General features: G+C 46.1%; 1 protein-coding gene across 4 annotated transcripts in view; it reads left to right on the top strand.

Moving 5' to 3' along the window:
- LOC311107010 (TGF-beta-activated kinase 1 and MAP3K7-binding protein 2-like) overlaps nucleotides 1-20,565 on the top strand; it is a 78,588-nt gene that overhangs the window by 52,083 nt on the left and 5,940 nt on the right. For 3 of the 4 annotated variants that reach the window (XM_084149458.1, XM_084149456.1, XM_084149459.1), the window contains exons 2-3: nucleotides 17,747-17,945; nucleotides 18,048-19,764. In XM_084149458.1, coding sequence (XP_084005584.1) covers nucleotides 17,844-17,945; nucleotides 18,048-19,764 — 1,819 coding nt within the window. In that variant the 5' untranslated portion in view covers nucleotides 17,747-17,843. The remainder of the gene's footprint in view (nucleotides 1-17,746; nucleotides 17,946-18,047; nucleotides 19,765-20,565) is intronic. The other variant, XM_084149457.1, reaches the window with a different exon arrangement.

The raw sequence follows: 20,565 nt of genomic DNA, 5'->3' as shown, positions 1-20,565 counted from the left end.
ACAGTATATTGAACAGATATTTGTATGGATATGGGGAATCCTCTAATGCGTGTGCCCAGTCCTAGCTGTTGTCTGATTGCCATGGTCCTCTCTGAAATACACAAGCGATATCTGTCAGTCTTAAGTTAACTTCCAGTGTTGATTCAATTAGGGAGACGTTTGAACTGTGTTACTGTTTGACAGCAGCTGGTGGGACTTTGGAAGGATAATGACATGGGTGGTAGAATTACAAATGTCAGTCTTTTTTCTTGCTTTTGTGTCTCCTGAATTCCTCCCATATATGTCTCCGTCCCAGATTAGGCCTGCTTCTAGTTCTTTATCCATTCCATGCCTTCGAAAAAAATGTCTTCCGAGAATAAACCATTCTTGTTTTTACTGAAGTTATCATATAGCAATGGTTTCTACTTTCAAACAGAGCATTTGTGAGTATTTTTGTCCCTAAAATAGATCCTAGATAGCCCTTTATTGGAGGCTTTCTTTATGGGATTATGACTTTCTCTACTAAGAAGGGATGGAATTAAACAAAGCAGTCTGAAGCACTGACTCATACATTTTTATTGCTGAAGCAAAAATATAAATTGAATGTCCCCTGTATAATTATGAATATAAATTCAATTTGGCAAGGCTGGTTGTTTGGTGGCACGCTGACTACTGTAGTTTTTACTGGTGATCAGTGCATAAAAAGCTTCATTGTATGTTTGTCAACATTTTGGCTTTATTCCTGTGATGGCACTGGCAGGAGGATGAATATTGTATTTTCTAAAGGACAATTAACCTAGATTTAGTCTAGGTAGTTTTTCCATGTCTTGGGATTTCTATGGCTGTTGGCTTAAAAAACATCCATGAAAATTGCTTACACCAGTCAGTGTAGTAGTGATTGTGCCTTACCCTGATTGGTGTGCATATAAATCCAGTATGCGCTGTGTTCTCTTTAATTCAGAAGTAATGCAGAACATTTTCACCTCTCGGGTTCCTTGCCACAGCCATGGTACTCATGCAGAGTCTAAACCACCCGATGATGCAGAGCAATGCCTTATTTACGACCTCTCTGGCAAAGATGATTGGAAATTACGCCAGTGGTGTTAAATGTTAATTTCATTTTTCTGTCAGTAATTCCAGTAATGTAGACCAGATGTGTACTGATTTTTTACATTTACTTGAGTTTATTTATTTACTCAGAAATACATTTACATATTTTACTAGGGAGATACAACAGCTCTCTAGGGGTGCTCTTTCTGTATTTATCGATAGTTGATTTGTCATCTGTTTGCATATGAAATCAATGTCACGTTCGTTGAAGGACGGGTCAGACCAAGGCGCAGCGTGATATGCATACATGTTTATTAAATGCTAAACACATGACAAAACAACAAACCAACGACACGTGAAGTCCAAAGGCTAACACAAAACAAGCCTAAACACGGAACAAGATCCCACAACTAAACAGTGCCAATAGGCTGCCTAAGTATGATCCCCAATCAGAGACAACGAGCGACAGCTGCCTCTGATTGGGAACCACACCGGCCAACATAGATCTATACATACTAGATCATACACATAGCTATACACAACATAGAAAATCCACACCCTGACTCAACATACAAGAGTCCCCTGAGTCAGGGCGTGACAGTACCCCCCCCCCCCCAAAGGTGCGGACTCCGACCGCACAAACTTTACTTAACAGGGTAGGGGCCGGGTGGGCATTCCGCCTTGGAGGCGGATCCGGCTCCGGGCATGACGACCACATACTCTCCGCCTCCCTGTTGCGCCCCTGGTCTGGTCTGGACCTCGGCGCGCTGCTTCCCCTCTCCTTCCTCCCACGAAACTCCAAGCCCTGTCTGGTCCCTAGTGTGGGAGACCCCGAACCTGGAGAGGGGCTGACGTCTAGGTCTGGACTGGAACCGCTGACCGGAGCTGGACCGGGCACCGGTGGAGCGGACTGCTCTGGCTCCGGAGTGGAGCAGCTGACCAGAGCTGGACTGGGCCCTGGTGGAGCGGACTGCTCTGGCTCCGGACTGGCGCCGTAGACCGGAGCTGGACTCAGCACCGGTGGAACGGACTGCTCTGGCTCCGGAGTGGAGCAGCTGACCGGAGCTGGATCAGGCACCGGTGGAGCGGACTGCTCTCCTCCAGAGTGGAGCAGCTGACCGGTGCCGGACCAGGCACCGGTGGGACGGGCACGGGCCGTGCCGGACTGGACACACGCACCACTGGTCTGGTGCGAGGAGCAGGAACAGTCCGGACCGGACTGGCGACGCGCACCACTGGCTTGGTGCGAGGAGCAGGAACAGGCCGGGCCGGACTGGGAACACGCACCACTGGCTTGGTGCGAGGAGCAGGAACAGGCCGGGCCGGACTGGGAACACGCACCACTGGCTTGGTGCGAGAAGCAGGAACGGGCCGGGCCGGACTGGCGACACACACCACTGGCTTGGTGCGCGGAGCTGGAACAGGCCGGGCCGGACTGGGAACACGCACCGCTGGCTTGGTGCGCGGAGCAGGAACAGGCCGGGCCGGACTGGGAACACGCACCGCTGGCTTGGTGCGAGGAGCAGGAACGAGCCAGGCCGGACTGGCGACACGCACCACTGGCTTGGTGCGAGGAGCAGGAACAGGCCGGACTGGGAACACGCACCACTAGCTTGGTGCGAGGAGCAGGAACGGGCCGGGCCGGACTGGCGACGCGCACCGCTGGCTTGGTGCGAGGAGCAGGAACAGGCCGGGCCGGACTGGCGACACGCACCACTGGCTTGGTGCGAGGAGCAGGAACAGGCCGGGCCGGACTGGGAACACGCACCACTGTCTTGGTGCGAGGAGCAGGAACGGGCCGGGCCGGACTGGTGACGCGCACCACTGGCTTGGTGCGAGGAGCAGGATTAGGCCGGGCCGGACTGGGAACACGCACCACTGGCTTGGTGCCAGGAGCAAGGAACGGGCCGGGACGGACTGGCGACTGCGCACCACTGGCTTGGTGCGAGGAGCAGGAACAGGCCGGACCGGACTGGCGACGCGCACCACTGGCTTGGTGCGAGGGAACAGAAACTCATCGTCGTTGTCATCCTCCGACTCCTCAGTATAATACTGTTCCCACTCCTCTTCCCATGGTCGTAGGGACCCAATCTGGAAACCAACCGGGTGCAGTGGTCGGGGCTCTTCTCTCTCGCTCCCCGACCACCCCTTTAGCCCCCCAAAAATGTTTTCTTGGGGCTGCTTCTCGGGCTTCCTCCTCAGCCGGCTTCCGTGTTGCCGTTGCTCCTCTCCTGCCTGGGCTTCCTTCTTCGCCCAGGGTCCTTTTCCCGCAAATATCTCCTCCCATGACCAAATCTTCCCCACCTGTGTCCAGGGTGTTCAGTCCTCCTGGGCACGCTGCTTGGTCCGTGTTTGGTGGGATCTTCTGTCACGTTCGTTGAAAGACGGGTCAGACCAAGGCGCAGCGTGATATGCATACATGTTTATTAAATGCTAAACACACGACAAATCAACAAACCAACGACACGTGAAGTCCAAAGGCTAACACAAAACAAGCCTAAACACGGAACAAGATCCGACAACTAAACAGTGCCAATAGGCTGCCTAAGTATGATCCCCAATCAGAGACAACGAGCGACAGCTGCCTCTGATTGGGAACCACACCGGCCAACATAGATCTATACATACTAGATCATACACATAGCTATACACAACATAGAAAATCCACACCCCGAGTCAGGGCGAGACAATCAAATACAATTTAATTTGTCACATGCGCCGAATACAACAGGTGTAGACTTTACTGTGAAATGCTTACTTACGAGCCCTTTCCCAACAATGTAGAGTTAAAAAGTGAATTAAATTAGCAAATAAAATAGTAAAACAATAAATAACAATAACGAGGCTATATACAACCAAGTCAGTGTGCAGGGGTACGAGGTAGTTGAGGTAATATGTACTTGTAGATAGGGGTAAAAGTGACTAGGCAATCAGGATAGATACAGTTGAAGTCGGAAGTTTACATACACTTAGGTTGGAGTTATTAAAACTTGTTTTTCAACCTCTCCACAAATTTCTTGTTAACAAACTATAGTTTGGGCAAGTTGGTTAGGACATCTACTTTGTGCATGACACAAGCAATTTTTCCAACAATTGTTTACAGACAGATTATTTCACTTATAATTCACTGTATCACAATTCCAGTGGGTCAGAAAATTACATACACTAAGTTGACTGTGCCTTTAAACAGCTTGGAAAATTCCAGAAAATGATGTCATGGCTTTAGAAGCTTCTGATAGGCTAATTGACATCATTTGAGTCAATTGGAGGTGTACCTGTGGATGTATTTGTCACGATTGCTGACTGATGAAGCAGACCAAGGCACAGCGTGATAAGCGTACATACTTTATTCAGTACTCAACACGAACAAAACAACAAACGAAACGTGAAGTCCTAGGTTATACAACACAAACCTTAACGGAACAAGATCCCACAAAATACTAGTGCCAAACAGGCTGCCTAAGTATGGTTCCCCAATCAGAGACAACGAGCTACAGCTGTCTCTGATTGGGAACCACCCTGGCCAACATAGATCTAAACGATCTAGAACCAAAAACAAAGAAAACTAAACATAGAAAATCCACACCCTGGCTCAACATTTAAGAGTCCCCAGAGCCAGGGCGTGACAGTATTTCAAGGCGTACCTTCAAACTCAGTGCCTCTTTGCTTGACATCATGGGAAAATCAAAAGAAATCAGCCAAGAACTCATTTTAAAAAATGGTAGAAGTCTGGTTCATCCTTGGGAGCAATTTCCAAACACCTGAAGGTACCACGTTCATCTGTGCAAACAATAGTACGCAAGTATAAACACCATGGGACCACGCAGCCATCATACCGCTCAGGAAGGAGACGCGTTCTGTCTCCTAGAGATGAACGTACTTTGGTGCGAAAAGTGCAAATCAATCCCAGAACAACAGCAAAGGACCTTGTGAAGATGCTGGAGGAAACAAGGTACAAAAGTATCTATATCCACAGTAAAACGAGTCCTATATCAACATAACCTGAAAGGCCGCTCAGCAAGGAAGAAGCCACTGCTCCAAAACCGCCATAAAAGCCAGACTACGGTTTGCAACTGCACATGGGGACAAAAATCATACTTTTTGGAGAAATGTCCTCTGGTCTAATGAAACAAAAATAGAACTGTTTGGCCATAATGACCATGGTTATGTTTGGAGGAAAAAGGAGCGGGCTTGCAATCCGAAGAACACCATCCCAACCGTGAAGCACGGGGTGGCAGCATCATGCTGTGGGGGGTGCTTTGCTGCAGGAGGGTCTGGTGCACTTCACAAAATAGATGGCATCATGAGGAAGCAACGTCTCAAGACATCAGTCAGGAAGTTAAAGCTTGGTCGCAAATGGGTCTTCCAAATGGACAATGACCCCAAGCATACTTCCAAAGTTGTGGCAAAATGGCTTAAGGACAACAAAGTCAAGGTATTGGAGTGACCATCACAAAGCCCTGACCTCAATCGTAAAAGAAAATGTGTGGGCGGAACTGAAAAAGCATGTGCGAGGAAGGAGGCCTACAAACCTGACTCAGTTACACCAGCTCTGTCAGGAGGAATGGGCCAAAATCACCCAACCTATTGTGGGAAGCTTGTGGAAGGCTACCCGAAAAGTTTGACCCAAGTTAAACAATTTAAAGGCAGTGTTACCAAATACTAATTGAGTGTATGTAAACTTCTGACCCACTGGGAATGTGATGAAATAAATCATTCTCTCTACTATTATTCTGACATTTCACATTCTTAAAATAAAGTGGTAATCCTAACTGACCTAAGACAGGGCATTTTTACTAGGATTAAATGTCAGGAATTGTGAAAAACTGAGTTTAAATGTATTTGGCTAAGGTGTATGTAAACTTCCGACTTCAACTGTAATAAACAGAGTAGCAGTAGCGTATGTGGAGAGTGTGAAAGTGTGTGTGTGTGACGTCAATATGCATGTGTGTGTGTGTGTGTGTGTTGGAGTGTAAATGTAAGTATGTCTGAGTGTGTGGGTAGAGTCCAGTGAGAGTGCTAGTATGTTGACTTGAGATGCATCACTTGTAGGCCAAGAGAAGTGTCTCATGTAAACGAAAAGACTGGGTTTGGCTGAATGAGTTGAATCCTCTATTATTGTAATAGTTTTTGATAGATGCTTGCTTCATTTTACTGAGCCCTGTCCTTTGTTTATTCTATAGTTTTCTTCCTATTGGTTTTATTTAGGCCTATGCCTCAAGGAATACCCAGCATGTTCATCAGTGGTTTATTGACCACAAGGCCTGCAAGAGAGTAGCAATACAAGCCTAAAGTCATGAAGTAATCAGAGCCATCTAGGTAATACTCATCTAGGTTGTCTCCATTTGACCTGAACCAAACTGTTTCCCAGCCTGGCTGGGTTGAGCAGTGAGATTAAAGCCACAGGCCAGGCCGGGGGAACTATTGTTATTGCATAAACTGTGCCTGTAGACCGACATAATCATGCCTAGCTGTAGAGTGAACCCCTGACCTGCACATCTACAATCACCTAATGGCAGGGCTCCAGACTAACATTTTCCCCTGGTGGCAGTGGTGCCACTAAGATTTTCAGTTGGTGGCACCAGACCATGATTTGGTCGCACCAATTTTTTCCGCGGCGTCACTCAGTATGATCTTTAAAAATAATCTTATAAAGTCATTCATTAAAAAGTGTAATAAACTTCTGAGATGGTATTCAATAAGTAAGTAATTTCATGTTGTGATAAAAAATATTTGTATGTGCAACCTAATCCAGTGATTGTCATGCATTTTGGGTTGACAATTAGGCTATTGTATTTATATTTTACTGTTAAAATAGGGCTCCAACATTTTCAGATTTTCCTTCGTTCAATAGAGATGAATTTGCCTGAATCTTTATGTGCACTAATATCGTATGCTAATTTATTTGGGGCTTATTCAGCACCTGAGTAAGTGGAAACTCTAAATACATTAGCTAAATCACTAACTCTAAATACAATATCTACTGCTGGTAGCCATGTATTAATCTAACAGTAAATGTAATGCCCCCAAAAAAACGTTGCAATCGCCATGGCCAATGCGCATAATCATTTCATGCGCTCTGTATCTCAAAGCCATATCAAGTATCTCGGTTGTAAAATAGTTGCTATTGAGCACAACATTTTGTTGAAAAAAAACTATACCTACAGAAAGCTGAGAACATCCTCTCTTCAACTGTGACAACATTAGTTTTGTCAGCATTTGGATTTTAAAATGTTATAGAATCAGAACACTTTTTTTTCTCCCGGAGCATTTTTTTCTTGGGAAAGGAGAGAGAAAGAGAGTGGCTCATTCGACACAGAAGCAGACCCCTGATGATAATGTACTTGAGGATAATGTACTTTACTGTAGGCTTGGGCGCAATCCAGATTTTCATACCGACCTTGTGTCGTCCTGGGATTTTCGGTAATACCAGCACTGAACACAAGGTGCGCTATTTTCAAACCCCACTGAGCCTCTGTAGTCCGAAGGTTAGCGATGCTAACAAGTACATGTAAAATCTAGGGCTGGCCCCGACCCCAAAATATATTGGTAGAAAATATCCAGATAAAAATAAATATCCTATAAATCACATTGACTACGCATTTTCTGTCTGCAAGGAACTTGAAACATTGTATCAACTATTAACTTGGGTCCAGCCAGAAGCTTGTGCTAGCAAACTTGCAACATGGTATAAAATATTCTGGGTCCTCAGAGTTTCCGCCTGGCATGGTTTTGTGAGGTGACCATGTAGAATGTGCAGCTCGCACCGATGCGACCAATTAAAAATGTAACTCGCACAGCCAAGTCAAAGGGTTGCAAAATGTGACTAAATGGTCGCAGTCTGGAGCCCTGCCTAATGGGCTGAGCAAAGAGAGGACAGAAATATCTAGTTAAGACCAGTTTCTAGTTTTCCAATAACGTCTTTTCATAATATGTCTTAACATTATTATGCTCTGGTATAGTATTGTTGTGTTTATTGGTCATAGGGATCAATATTGTAGCTTATACAATGTTAAAGCCCTGCTCAGACCCCAGTTACCCCTTGTATCAAGATAACTGCAGGTTAAACCCAGTTGTCATACTCATTGATGGAATGCAACAGCATTTCCACTTTCAAGTGGCTGCTAGGTGAACTCAGCATTTTGTTGCCCACAGAAATGTTGTGTTAAAGAGGTGGGGGAGGAGCAGAGTAAGGGGAAGGAGGGAGTGAACCAGTGATTAAGCCTGTTGTGTAGGAGAGACACACACACACACACACTGAAAAGCAAGCTGCAGCAAGCGCCTGGAAGAGAGCTTCACCAACTTACCGCTTCTAAATCCCCCCTTCCCCTCCTGCTAATTCCTTATACGGTCAGGACAGACACAACCTACCAGGCAACTTTTCCATGTTATTTACATTGTTTACACAGGAAAACAAACAGAGAAAATTGACAACCCCTTTGAATGCTCACTAAGACAAGAAGTGTAGTGGAGGTTTAGGTTCATCTGTGTTTGTGAGACCCAGTTTCCCACATTGCCCTGAGAGGGAGGGGTTGGTCAACCTGGGGAGCTGGTGCCCTTGCCTGCTTCCAATCAACCACCAGCTGCAGGCTGTGGTGCTGAATAATGTTTTATTTCCTGTCAACCCCCCCTCACTACACACACACACACACACACACACACACAGTACACACACACACACAGTATACACACACACAGGGTCTGTCTATCTCTGTGGGCAACTAAAAGATCAGCCTGTCTTCCAACTGAAGTGCCTAGCCGAGCTGATCCAACAGTGCTATGTGCAGCGTGAGGCCCAGCTTTATGGCACAGTTGAGTATGGTTTGTTTCTGTTTCGAAGACCTTGCTGGGAACAAAAGCTCTTCAGTTACATTTACCAGACACTCTTATCCAGAGCAATTAGGGTTAAGTGCCTTGCTCAAGGGCACATCGACAGATTTTTCACCTAGTCGGCTCGGTGATTAGAACCAGCGACCTTTCGGTTACTGGCACAACGCTCTTAACCACTAAGCTACCTGCCGCCCGTTACTCACATGTATGTGAAATGGGAACATGTACGCTTATATGTTGTTAATCAATTTGTTGGGTTATACAGTAGATCGTTTTTTTATCCCTACTGACAGAGATTTAAAACAATATGCATTTGTGCACTGTGCATGTGTGCTAAAAAAGCTTCAATTTAAAGTAACGCCTCCCGAGTGGCGCAGCGTTCTAAGGCACTGCATCGCAGTGCTAGAGGCGTTACTACAGACCCGGGTTCGATCTCGGGCTGTGTCGCAGCCGGCCGCGCCCGGGAGACCTATGAGGCGGCGCACAATTGGCCTAGCGGGTTAGGGGAGGGTTTGATCGGCTGGGATGTCCTTGTCCCATTGCGCTCTAGCAACTCCTTGTGGCGGCCGGGCGCATGCACGCTGACTTCGGTCGTCAGCTGTACAGTGTTTCCTCCAACATATTGGTGTGGCTGGCTTCCGGGTTAAGTGAGCAGTGCGGCTTGGTGGGGTTGTGTTTCGGAGGACGCATGGCTCTCGATCTTCGCCTCTCCCGACTCCGTACGGGAGTTGCAGCGATGGGACAAGACTGTAACTACCAATTGGATATCACGAAAAAGGGTTAAAAAGTACTACAAAAAAATATATATAACAAAATAAAATTTTTAAAGTGACAATATACATATATGAAAAAACCAGCAGAATCATACTGTTGTGTAGACAAATTCTAGATGAGACAGTCTGGTTTAAGTTTTCAGTTTAAAATGTAGTGTGATCGTACTTTCTATTAGGGCTGAGACACACCAGTAGGATTGCCAAGAGTACTTAGCACCTCCAAACAGTGTCGGCAGTCAATCAGTTTGTGTTCACATAGCACAGACCTTGAAGCCGACAGCCTTGTTAAAATGCTCCAAACCAGAAGGTGGCAGTAGCGTTGCATTCTTAAGCTTAATTTCCCTGTATGTGTTGCTTTGTAGGTAGCCAATGTTAGCTAACTAGCTTGCTGCGCGAATGTTGCTATTGTTGTAGAAACCCCTTGTTGATACTAGCCAGATGGCCACAGCTAGATAACTTACTAGCAAGATGACAAAGAAACAACTTAATTCCCTCTACATAATCCCATACTGCCAATGCCAGCCCATAGCTACATTTTTTGGTAGCTAAACGGTTAGCATGTCATTCGCTAGCTAGCACAACATAGCTAGCTAGCCAAAGACACTGCACTAACTCTTGGCAGTTAACACAGGCAGCTGCTTCATGGAAACTAATCCATTGTGATTTAATTATAATGTCAAAACTACAGGTAACTGCTAAAATAAAGGAAACACCAACATAAAGTGTCTTAATAGGGCGTTGGGCCACCATGAGCCAGAACAGCTTCAGTGCACCTTCGCATAGATTCTACTGTGTCTGGAACTCCATCATTTTGTGTTTTGTTGATGGTGGTGGAAAAGGCTGTCTCAGGTGCCACTCCAGAATCTCCCATAAGTGTTCGAAATCTGGTGACTGAAATGGTCATGGCATATGGTTTACATTGTTTTCATTCTCATCAAACCATTCGTGACCACTTGTGCCCTGTGGATGGGGGCATTGTCATCTTATGGGGGCATAGCAATGGTAGCCAAAATAATGGCCTGCCCAGCATTTTTATACATGACCCTAAGCATGATGTTATTTGCTTAATTAACTCAGGAACTACATGTGTGGAAGCACCTGCTTTCAATATACTTTATATCCCTCATTTACTCAAGTGTTTCCATTATTTTGGCAGTTACCTGTAGCTACAGTGGCCAGCTAGCTAGCTTGGAGTAAGTATTTAGTGTTGTGTGCATTGTGCCTGTGCACTTAGCTAGCTACCATCCCATAGCCCACATTGCATATGAAGTGTGACTGGCTCATTTAGGAAGCTGCAAGGGGGTGGATGATGTCACCGGGAAAGTAGCCTATTTTTTCTTATTGTTGGCCATCCTTTCCGCTCCCCACTCGTGCTCTCTGATTGGCTCAAAGTACAAACAAATTACCGGCAGGGAAACCGATTGTACATGTAGAAACGCTAGCAAATGTCGTCAGTCAGACGCTATCTGCAGGTGGCCCCCAAAACACACCACGCAGTCAGCAAGCGAACGAACGTCAGATGATCGGCAGATCAACATTCGGTGCGGTGTGTTCTCTCTTAAAGTCTAGATGTTCATTCTGTTTAACAATATGACATTAATGTAGTGGTAAACCACTTTTATATTCGAGAGGGGAGGCTGTGCGATGTCTGTGCTGTATAAATACTTATCTGTTAAGACCAGGCACCTCAATGAAGTTTCCATTCAGGCTTATGCTTTCAAAATCCTTAGTGGAAGGTAAAAGTTCCACAGTGTCGTTGAATCAAAACGATATTCATGTGAAAGAATGGATCAAGTTCCATGCTTCCAGAAGACGACGTGTGTTTGTGTGTGTGTGTGAGCGAGTGTGTGTGTGTGTGGGTGAATATGAACATGTGTGTGTTAGAGAGAAGGAGAGTTAGTCCCCTCTGTGTGCCTGGCTTCAGTTTGTTGCCATCATGGCTGTAATCTGAGGTACGCCATGCTTTAAAGGGTAGGTAGCATAAATGTAACCACATGTAACATATGGATTTGCATTAGTATACGCATCAAGTCCCAATGCAAAGTTACACTTCGTGTCATGCCGGAAGTCACGCCGGAAAATGTTTTTGCGGGGTGTGACGTAATATGGAGGACCTGGCAAACCAGCCTAATCTCTATAATGTTAACTCCAACAGAAATAACTTTAAATGTATAACTTCAAATTAAACCAATCGTTTGCACTCATGACTACTGGTTTCAATTCCATTTTCAGCCAACTTACAAGCAAATACTTTATGAATTTGTTACAAATCAGCTTGCAAGGTTTCTAACCAACTAGCCTGCTAACGTTAGCCCTACCAACATGCTAACATTACGTTAGCACTGCATGAGTAAAAGCTGGTGAGTAAACTCATGCTTCCTACCCTTTAAGAGGAGCTGTTTCCATCATGGCTGTAATCTGAGGTACACCAGCTGTTTAAGGTGGTCTGAACCATAGTACAATAAAATGAGACTCGTTTGCAAATATTTCTCAGCTGATCTGCTGCTTAAATTGACTTATATACATTGAGTGTACAAAACATTAGGTACTAGAATTTTTGTTACGTTCGGTACTTCTGTTCAAATGTGTCTCGTGATTGAGAGGATCAAGTCTGTATTAACGCAACGCAAAGAAAGTGCCTGCTCCACTTACTCATTCATTACTAGAGCTGTCTGGGCTGCTGTTAGCTCCCCACTCATGCTGCACAGATGTTAACATACTTAAATAATGCAACACAACATGTAGAAATGTTGAAACAATGTCCATAAAGGCTAGAACACTTTTACAATGCAATACAATACCAGTAGCTTCCAGCATTAATTGTAGGCTAACTTTCTTTGCTAGCTTACAGCTGAATTCACTAACCTAGTACTTGGTGATAATTTTTGTCACCAAAAACTTTATTAATTCATTTAGTCTCCCTCGCCACCAAAGCGCATTAACTTCTTCGTCTCCCTCGCCTTCCGTCTGGTTTCCACTAGATTCCATAGCCACAAAGTCAGATTCCACAGCCTCATCCTGCCTCAAACTATGTCATTACTTTCTTAAAGAGACAGCGCACACTTTTATAAAATAAGAGATTGCTTCTTCTATGCAAATGTTGTTGATCAGTACAATAAAATAAAAATGTTCTCCAAGCAGTTGCCAATAAAATAAATTGAAAAGATTGTTTGTCATCTGTAGCCCCATGAAATCAGCTAAAACAAGCTCAATAACTCAATGCATGCACACATTCCTATTGAATAATATGCATTCACCTGTATTGTGAAAATACCTAAGCTACATCTTGATTTACCCAGTTTATCAATTGTCACAATCGTTGAGAGACGGGTCAGACCAAGGTGCAGCGTGGTATGCAAACATGTTTATTTAATACTAAACACAAAACAAAACAACGTAACGTAACGTGAAGTCCAAGGCTATACACGGAACAAGATCCCACAAACATAGTAGGCAACTGGGCTACCTAAATATGATCCCCAATCAGAGACAACGAGCGACAGCTGTCTCTGATTGGGAATCACACCCGGCCAAACATAGAAACACAACTCTAGATCCTAAACATAGTAAACATAGATTCACACACCCTTACTCCACAAACAAGAGTTCCATACGTCAGGGCGTGACATCAATAGAGATTTACCATTCAAATAAATGATTACCATTATGTTGTTTTGTAGTTAGATTGGTAAAAACAAAGTCAAATTGATTGTATAATTTATTAATGAATGCATACATGGCTGTCTCAAAAAAATGGACATACAATTTTTGTAATGTAATGATATTGAACTCTAAAGATGCCCAACAATTGAATGGAGCAGTAGCTGAGTCTGATCAAGATTATCTGTCTAGATCAAGTGCCATTCTGTGACTGGGTCTTCTTTTTTTTGGTGGTATCGTTTTGGTATCGAGTATCGTGATGGTATAGAGTATCGTGATACTAAACTTGGTATCGGTATCGAAGTTAAAATTCTGTTATCGTGACGACACTAATTGTGGGTAGTTTAGAAGATATCCGTAAATAAGTTAATAAATATGTAAAAAAAACATAACTATGTTTGTAGTTATAGGTAACCAGATCGTGACTACAACTAAGTTACTAAGTCTTTGACCACACTGTGTTGTTACTTTGGTGAGTAAAAACTCATGCTTCCTACCCTTTAAGACAAGCTGTTGAAAGTGGTCCATCAAAATTAGACTCATTTGTAAATATTTTAAACATGAACAAATATTTCTCAGATGATCTGCTGCTTAATTTGACTTATATACACTGAGTGTACAAAACTTTAGGAACACCTTCCTAATATTGAGTTGCACCCCCTTTTCCCTCAGAACAGCCTCAATTAGTTGGGGCATGGACTACAAGGTGTCAAGCATTCCACAGGGATGCTGGCCCATGTTGACTCCAATGCTTCCCACAGTTGTGTCAAGTTGGCTGGATGTCCTTTGGGTGGTGTACCATTCTTGATACACATGGGAAACTGTTGAGTGTGAAAAACCCAGCAGCTTTGCAGTTCTTGACACACTCAAACCAGTGTGCCAGGTATCTACTACCATACCCCATTCAAAGGGACTTAAATATTTTGTCTTGCCCATTCACCCTCTGAATGGCACTCATGCACAATCCATGTCTCAAGGCTTAAAAATCCTTATTTAACCTGTCTCCTTCCCTTCATCTACAGTGATTGAAGTGGATTTAACAAGTGACATCAATAAGGGATCATAGCTTTCACCTGGATTCACCTGGTCAGTCTATGTCCTGGAAAGAGATCCTGATGTTTTGTACACTCAGTGTATTTTGAATGGGATTTCTTGTTCTCCCCTGTTCAAATATCCCTTGGATAGTTAGAAATGTTGGGTTGTTGAATGAGGCCTTGAAGCTCTCATTTGTAGCACTGATGCTTTTGAGGATTTGACAACACTCTTTTGTTCACAATTGTGCTTTGCCCCAAATATTGAAGTGAATGATTGGATCGTCGTACCTTGACCCACAGCAGATGTGTATTTGCACAGTAGCGTGCGTGTGTGTGACTGTTTGTGTGTGTATATCTGTGTGTGTGTGTACAAGGCGGCCACACTGGAGTACTGGGGCGCCTGCCAGCAGGCCTCAGAGCGTCCACTGCCAATTAGTCCCTTTATTTGTTTAAATTTCGCCGGACTGCGAGGTAGTTAGACATTCCAAGCTGTGTTGCTGCCTGGTGTCTGACGCTGCAGAGGACTGCTCTGATTGAAGACTGTGGGATTTATAGGGTTTTTCACTGTGGTAATGGCCCTGGTGTATCGATGGCATAGCCAGAAGATCTACCAGCTGGTTTAACCCAGGGGACTAGCCGTGTTGAGAGGTATGTTAGGCACTGGGACCGAATGAGGAAAAGGCTGGCTGGCTGGCTGTGTAGTGGGCCTCTATTTTCTATCAATCAGATTCAAATGTGCTGGCCATATATAATGATATCTGATCCCTACAAATAGGGTTACCTTGGACCTACAACCCTCCAGGTTCTCATTTATAGAAGCCGTGAACTTTACCTACTGCAGCTACACACTAGATCAGGAAAGTAACACACTGCAGGTTGTAACAAAGTTGCATTCATCATCTCCATATGAACATAAATGACATAGATGAAGTAGGCTACAACTTGTTTGTTTAGAATAAGTGTGCATAACATACATTTTAGTTGACTTGGCTTTTTAATGTCAGGGATGCTGCAACAGCACTGTGTCCAGTTACAATCTCTCCACCGAAGGATCGTTAATACACATTACATTTTTTCTCTAATTGAAGTGGACATTTTTATGGTGCACCCACTCCTACTGAGTAAATGAGTCCATTGACAGAGCGTGGCAGGGGCTGTTACCTCCAGAAATTAGCCTCGCGCTGCGGGTCAGTGCTCTGGCACTGGGAATAACAGCTCTGCAATGGGAGCTTTGTTTATTTATCTCCCCGGGTTCCACAGTTCTCCTCTCAGGACCTATGACCACCCCCTCAGAGGGAACCGGCCCCCTCTTTGCTCCCTCCCTCCTTCCACAGGCCCAGGAGTGACTGTGAGGCTGAGCCAAACCAGGGCCTTTCTTTTTGGCCTGTATTTATGTGCAGTGTGGACCTTTTGTTTTTGAAGGCAGGTAAAAAAAAACTCTAACCACAATGTTGAGCTGTAGTTGGATCAGTTGCCAAGTAGTGAATTTCCTTTCCCACAGACAGACTAGTCCTGCAGCCCAGTCTACGAGAGGAGCCTGAATGGTGGATCATAAGAGTTCACCACTATGCCCTTTGGGCTGACCTATGCTCCTGTTTCTACATCACACAGGTATATTTGTGTTAGTAGTGTTGAGGAGCCCCAGCTTTGGCTCAGGGGATTGAAACAACAAAGCCTTGTTTTCCATAGACCTTATTAGCTTCATCTGCTACTCTCGGAGCAAGACCCCTTCACTGGAGGCGGTTACATTTGCTCTAAACTTGTAATCTGAGATATGGCAAACTGTTTTCCTCTGGTTTGCATTTACAGAGAGAGCCTCTCCATGCTGCTTGCTCCTCTCTTGATGCACTGAAATTAATTCTTCAGTTTGGTGGTATGATTGCAAAACTTTCAATTTCATTGTATTGCAAAGGACAAAAGAAGGCATTGAATGACTGTTTGAGTGCCTGGGCAGAAAGAAAATGATGTACCCAGCCTCTGTTATTCTGTGTCTCACTCTGTCTGAAACATGATTTATACGTTTTTCTCATGTGAGGACACATTGCAATAGTGTGTCACGATCAGACTAGTTGTTTCATTGTATCATCCAATTCAATATCCTGCCAGTTTTCAGATGGTATCTCAGTCTCAGGCCGTTCCTGTTAGGACTAGAGGCCTGTTGCTGCTGGCTCCCTCTTCTGACAGTAGCCCTGTAGCTCCTCCCACTGTTATCAACAGCTCTGGTGGGATGTTTTGTCATCCAGATTTACATCTCCTCAGTTATGACATTACATATGCTCACAGCTCAGATAAGACAGCACTTCTACTTGCTATGTAATCTCCTTGGCACAAGAGGAGTAATGTGCTCAGAAGCTGCAATGTCTCACTCCTCTTATCAGAGGATCATACTTTGTGTGTAATATTCCTTAAGACGCTTCTGGATTTCATTTGGCCTGACATCCAATCTGATGGATTGGATTACCATCAAGGGACCTATAACTTTGAGAGAATCCAGGATGCTCATCCTCCACCCACACTGGATTGATCTCTGCAAGTTTTTCAGGGCCTACAGCGCAGGTTTAGAAGCAGAATAGAGAAGGGTGTGCTACTGTTGCAATGTTTTGAATGGCATATTCCGAGCCTCCCACTAGAGGAAGTTTTGAATGAGTGTGGTTAGAAATAGGCCATTTACCAAGATACACCGTGCTAATCTCATGAAAATCCACTATTCTCCTTGGTTCTGTATATCTAGGCTAAAATATTCACCAGGGTAAAATGACCCCCAATTCCGTGCTCTTGGGTCAGCATCATTCACACTGTGTGGCCCTACTGCTCAGTGCTCTATGCTGGTCTATCAGAAGTAAAGCAGTGTTTTTGCTTGCCTCAAAGCTCCTCTGTAGCGCTGGCATTGACTTTGGGGCTTAACTGATGATTATGTGCAGATTGCTGCATTACTGGGAGCTACTGTTTGGGTCTGCTCTGTCCTTAATAAGAGAATGTTGACGTTAAGATTGGTTGGAAAGGCTTTGCTTCCTCAATAGTCCGAGGTGGTTTCCTACTCTTTTATTAAGAGGCTTTTGGGGAGGGGAAGGGCTGTGAAATGAATGCCTTTCCTATATTAAAAGGATTTCTGAAATATTGTTTTGAAAGCTCCCCACCATGATGAAAAAGGCAACCTCAAAATGTCTGCCTGGTGTTTTTCACCAGTATGAAGTTTGTGCTCCCTCCTTCCTTGTCACTGCATCACGCATAGTCCTACCTTGTCATTAACATCCTTTCAAAACACAGACTGGTACCAATACAGTACACACTGTCTCTTTACTCTGTGTAGACCAAGAGAGGGTGTGTATGAGTATGGAATAGCGGGAAACCAGAAACTGCTATGTGTGTGTGTGTGTTCGGTTACAACTGTGGGTACTAACCTAAGCATCTGTTTTCCAGAAGATGCTCAAGCTGTGGCTGAGGTGCTGCCACCACTGAGGCATCGTCAGTGTGCTGAACGGAGCGAGCAGAGCAGTCCTGACCTGGCAGTACACGAATGGCCCAGGGAAGCCACCAAATTGACATTCAGGTTTTGCACGACCTGCGGCAGAAGTTCCCTGAAGTTCCAGAGGGTGTTGTGTCCCAGTGTGTTCTGCAGGTGAGTCTGGGGTATCCTTCTTTCCAATCCATAGGTTTTACAAAACAATATATTGTTCTGATATATCACAAATGACTGATTTGAAGCTTCTCTTTTCTTCAGAACAACAACAATTTGGACGCCTGTTGTGAGTACTTGTCTCAGGTGAGCCCGGGCTACTTGTACAGCGAAGGAGGCAACCTCAACAACACCGACGACCCCAGCTTCATCAGGCTCCGCAATCACATGACCCAGCTGAACCTGGGCCTGCAGTCTCAGTTTCAGAATGTGCATGCGGCCCCGGGACAGGACAGCCTGAGGATGAACGGCAGCAGGACTCTGTCCCACAGCCTGAGCGACGGGCCCCTCCAGACAGGACAGCCCCCCAACAGTGACTTCTTCCAGCAGGAGCCCCAGTCAGCCCCCGTGCAGGTACCCTCCAGCCTCAATGTGTTTGGCGTGATGGAGCCCACGCGCAAGCCCCAGCCGCCCCAGCACCTGGGACTCTACCAGCTGGGGGGCAAAGGACAGTCCATGGGCCAGCATGGCCAGCAGACGCCCCGCTTCAACCCCATCACCGTCACCCTGGCCCCCAACATCCAGACGGGTCGCAACACCCCCACCTCTTTGCACATACACGGCGGGCCCCATACACAGTCCGGCCTGAGCAGTCCACAGGGTAACTCTATCTACATCAGGCCTTACGTGACCCAGCCCGGCGGTACGACCCGGCAGAGCCAGCAGCAGCAGGCGGGTAGGGCCCAGTACAGCCCCACCTCCCAGGCCCAGCAGCAGATCTACCAGATCTCCCATCCCTCCTCACTGCCTGGCTCCTGGACAGGCCCTTCCTCCCAGCAGCACCAACACGGCTCCTCACATACCTCACAGCACCAGTCACAGGGCCACCAGACCTCCCATGTCTACATGCCCATCAGCTCCCCCACCAACCCACAGGCCCCCTCCTCCATCTTCCAGGCCCCCTCTGGAGGTCAGACCTCCTCCTCTGGTGCCTCGTCCTCGGTTATGCCCTCCGGCATGTCCTCCTTCAGCCAGTACAACATCCAGAACATCTCCACCGGACCGCGCAAGAACCAGATAGAGATCAAACTTGAATCTCCTCAGAGGAGCAACTCCACCACGACCACGGCCATGCTGCGCACCAGCAGCAGCCCCCGCTCCAACTCCTCCACCTCCTCCTCCTGCCCGTCATCCTCCTCCTCTGTCGGGGCAGCCCCTGGCCCCACCACTACCCCCCTGTCCATCGGAGGCCCGGGCCTGAGCCGCAGCCAGCCCACTGTTTACATCTCTGCCAGCCCGCCCACCTCTGCTACTACAACCCCCTCTGACGAGGCCGTCATGGCCCCATCCGGCTCTCGCTCCCAACCCAAGTTTTACATTACTGCTAATAACGATGATGGTGGAGGCAGAAACCCTCCAACCGTCTACATCTCTGCTCAGCCTCCTCCGCACGGGTCCCAGGGGGCCCGGAATATGGGGGGCCAGGTGAGCATGGGCCCCGCCTACATCCACCACCACCCACCCAAGTCCCGTGCGTCTATGGGAGGGGGAGGCACGGCCACCTCGCCCCGAGTGGTGGTCACCCAGCCCAACACCAAGTACACTTTCAAAATCACAGTGTCCCCCAACAAGCCCCCAGCAGTGTCCCCTGGCGTTGTTTCCCCTACCTTTGAGGCCACTAATCTTCTTAGCCTCCCCTCGGACCACCATTTTGTGGAGCCGGAGCCCCATCATCTCTCAGACCCGCTGTCTGCACACAGGGAGAGGCCCAGCGAGCCATGCAGTCTCAGCATGGGTTCAGACGACGCAGCATACACACAAGGTGAGACCGGATCAGGGTTATCTGTTAGCTGCTTTGCTTTGTCGACGGTCACAGTCTATCATTAGGAAGTATAGACACTCACCCACAAACACACATCCGGATACAGTTCGTTGTGCAATTGTTAGGTTGAACTATGGTATCCCTCAATCACATGACAAATAAGTTGTGCAACAAAAGTCAAGTGCCCAAAGAGACATAACATCCACTTACACAGTACAATGGTTGAAAGAGCCTGCAGGAACTTTTCAGAGTAACTATCCCTCACAACAATAAGGAATAGTATGCATTTTTGTCCACCAGTAGTAAATGCTTTTTCCACTGCGTTCTGCCAAGAAAGTAATTTGACTCTAGCGTATCGTTTATGCCTGGTTTTAACTCGGATTTCCATAATATTGACACTAATGCATTTTTTAAGCCAAATTGTGTAGACGTTTGTCTCATTAAAATCCTCTTGGTCTTAAAACCCTGCTTCATCTAAGCCTGATTTGAGGGAGTAGATGAATTGTTAAAGGTGACTCGCATAGGGAGGGGTGTGATTGGAGCATGAGTCAGCTGCAATAATGCTGGGTTTGCGCAGACTGCCCTTTGACTGCGGGCAATGTGAGTCAAATGTGTTGGAGCGCAGCGTTTCCTTTTTTGGACTTTTGACTGGATTACGTGTGAGTCAGTGCCTGTGGCCTTTGATAGACGCTCACTCGCTGCTGCGACTACCGTGGGGCTTCTCCTCTCTCTCCCCGGACCTGAGCCTGAGACTTCTGTCCCCTATCTTTCACTGCAGCCCTCTCCATGCATTCCTCTCTT

The sequence above is a fragment of the Coregonus lavaretus genome (assembly GCF_964263955.1).
Source record: "Coregonus lavaretus genome assembly, chromosome: 31".
Taxonomy (NCBI): Eukaryota; Metazoa; Chordata; class Actinopteri; order Salmoniformes; family Salmonidae; genus Coregonus; species Coregonus lavaretus.
The sequence above is the reverse complement of the archived record's forward strand: the minus strand, read 5'-3'. Positions and strand labels throughout refer to the sequence as shown.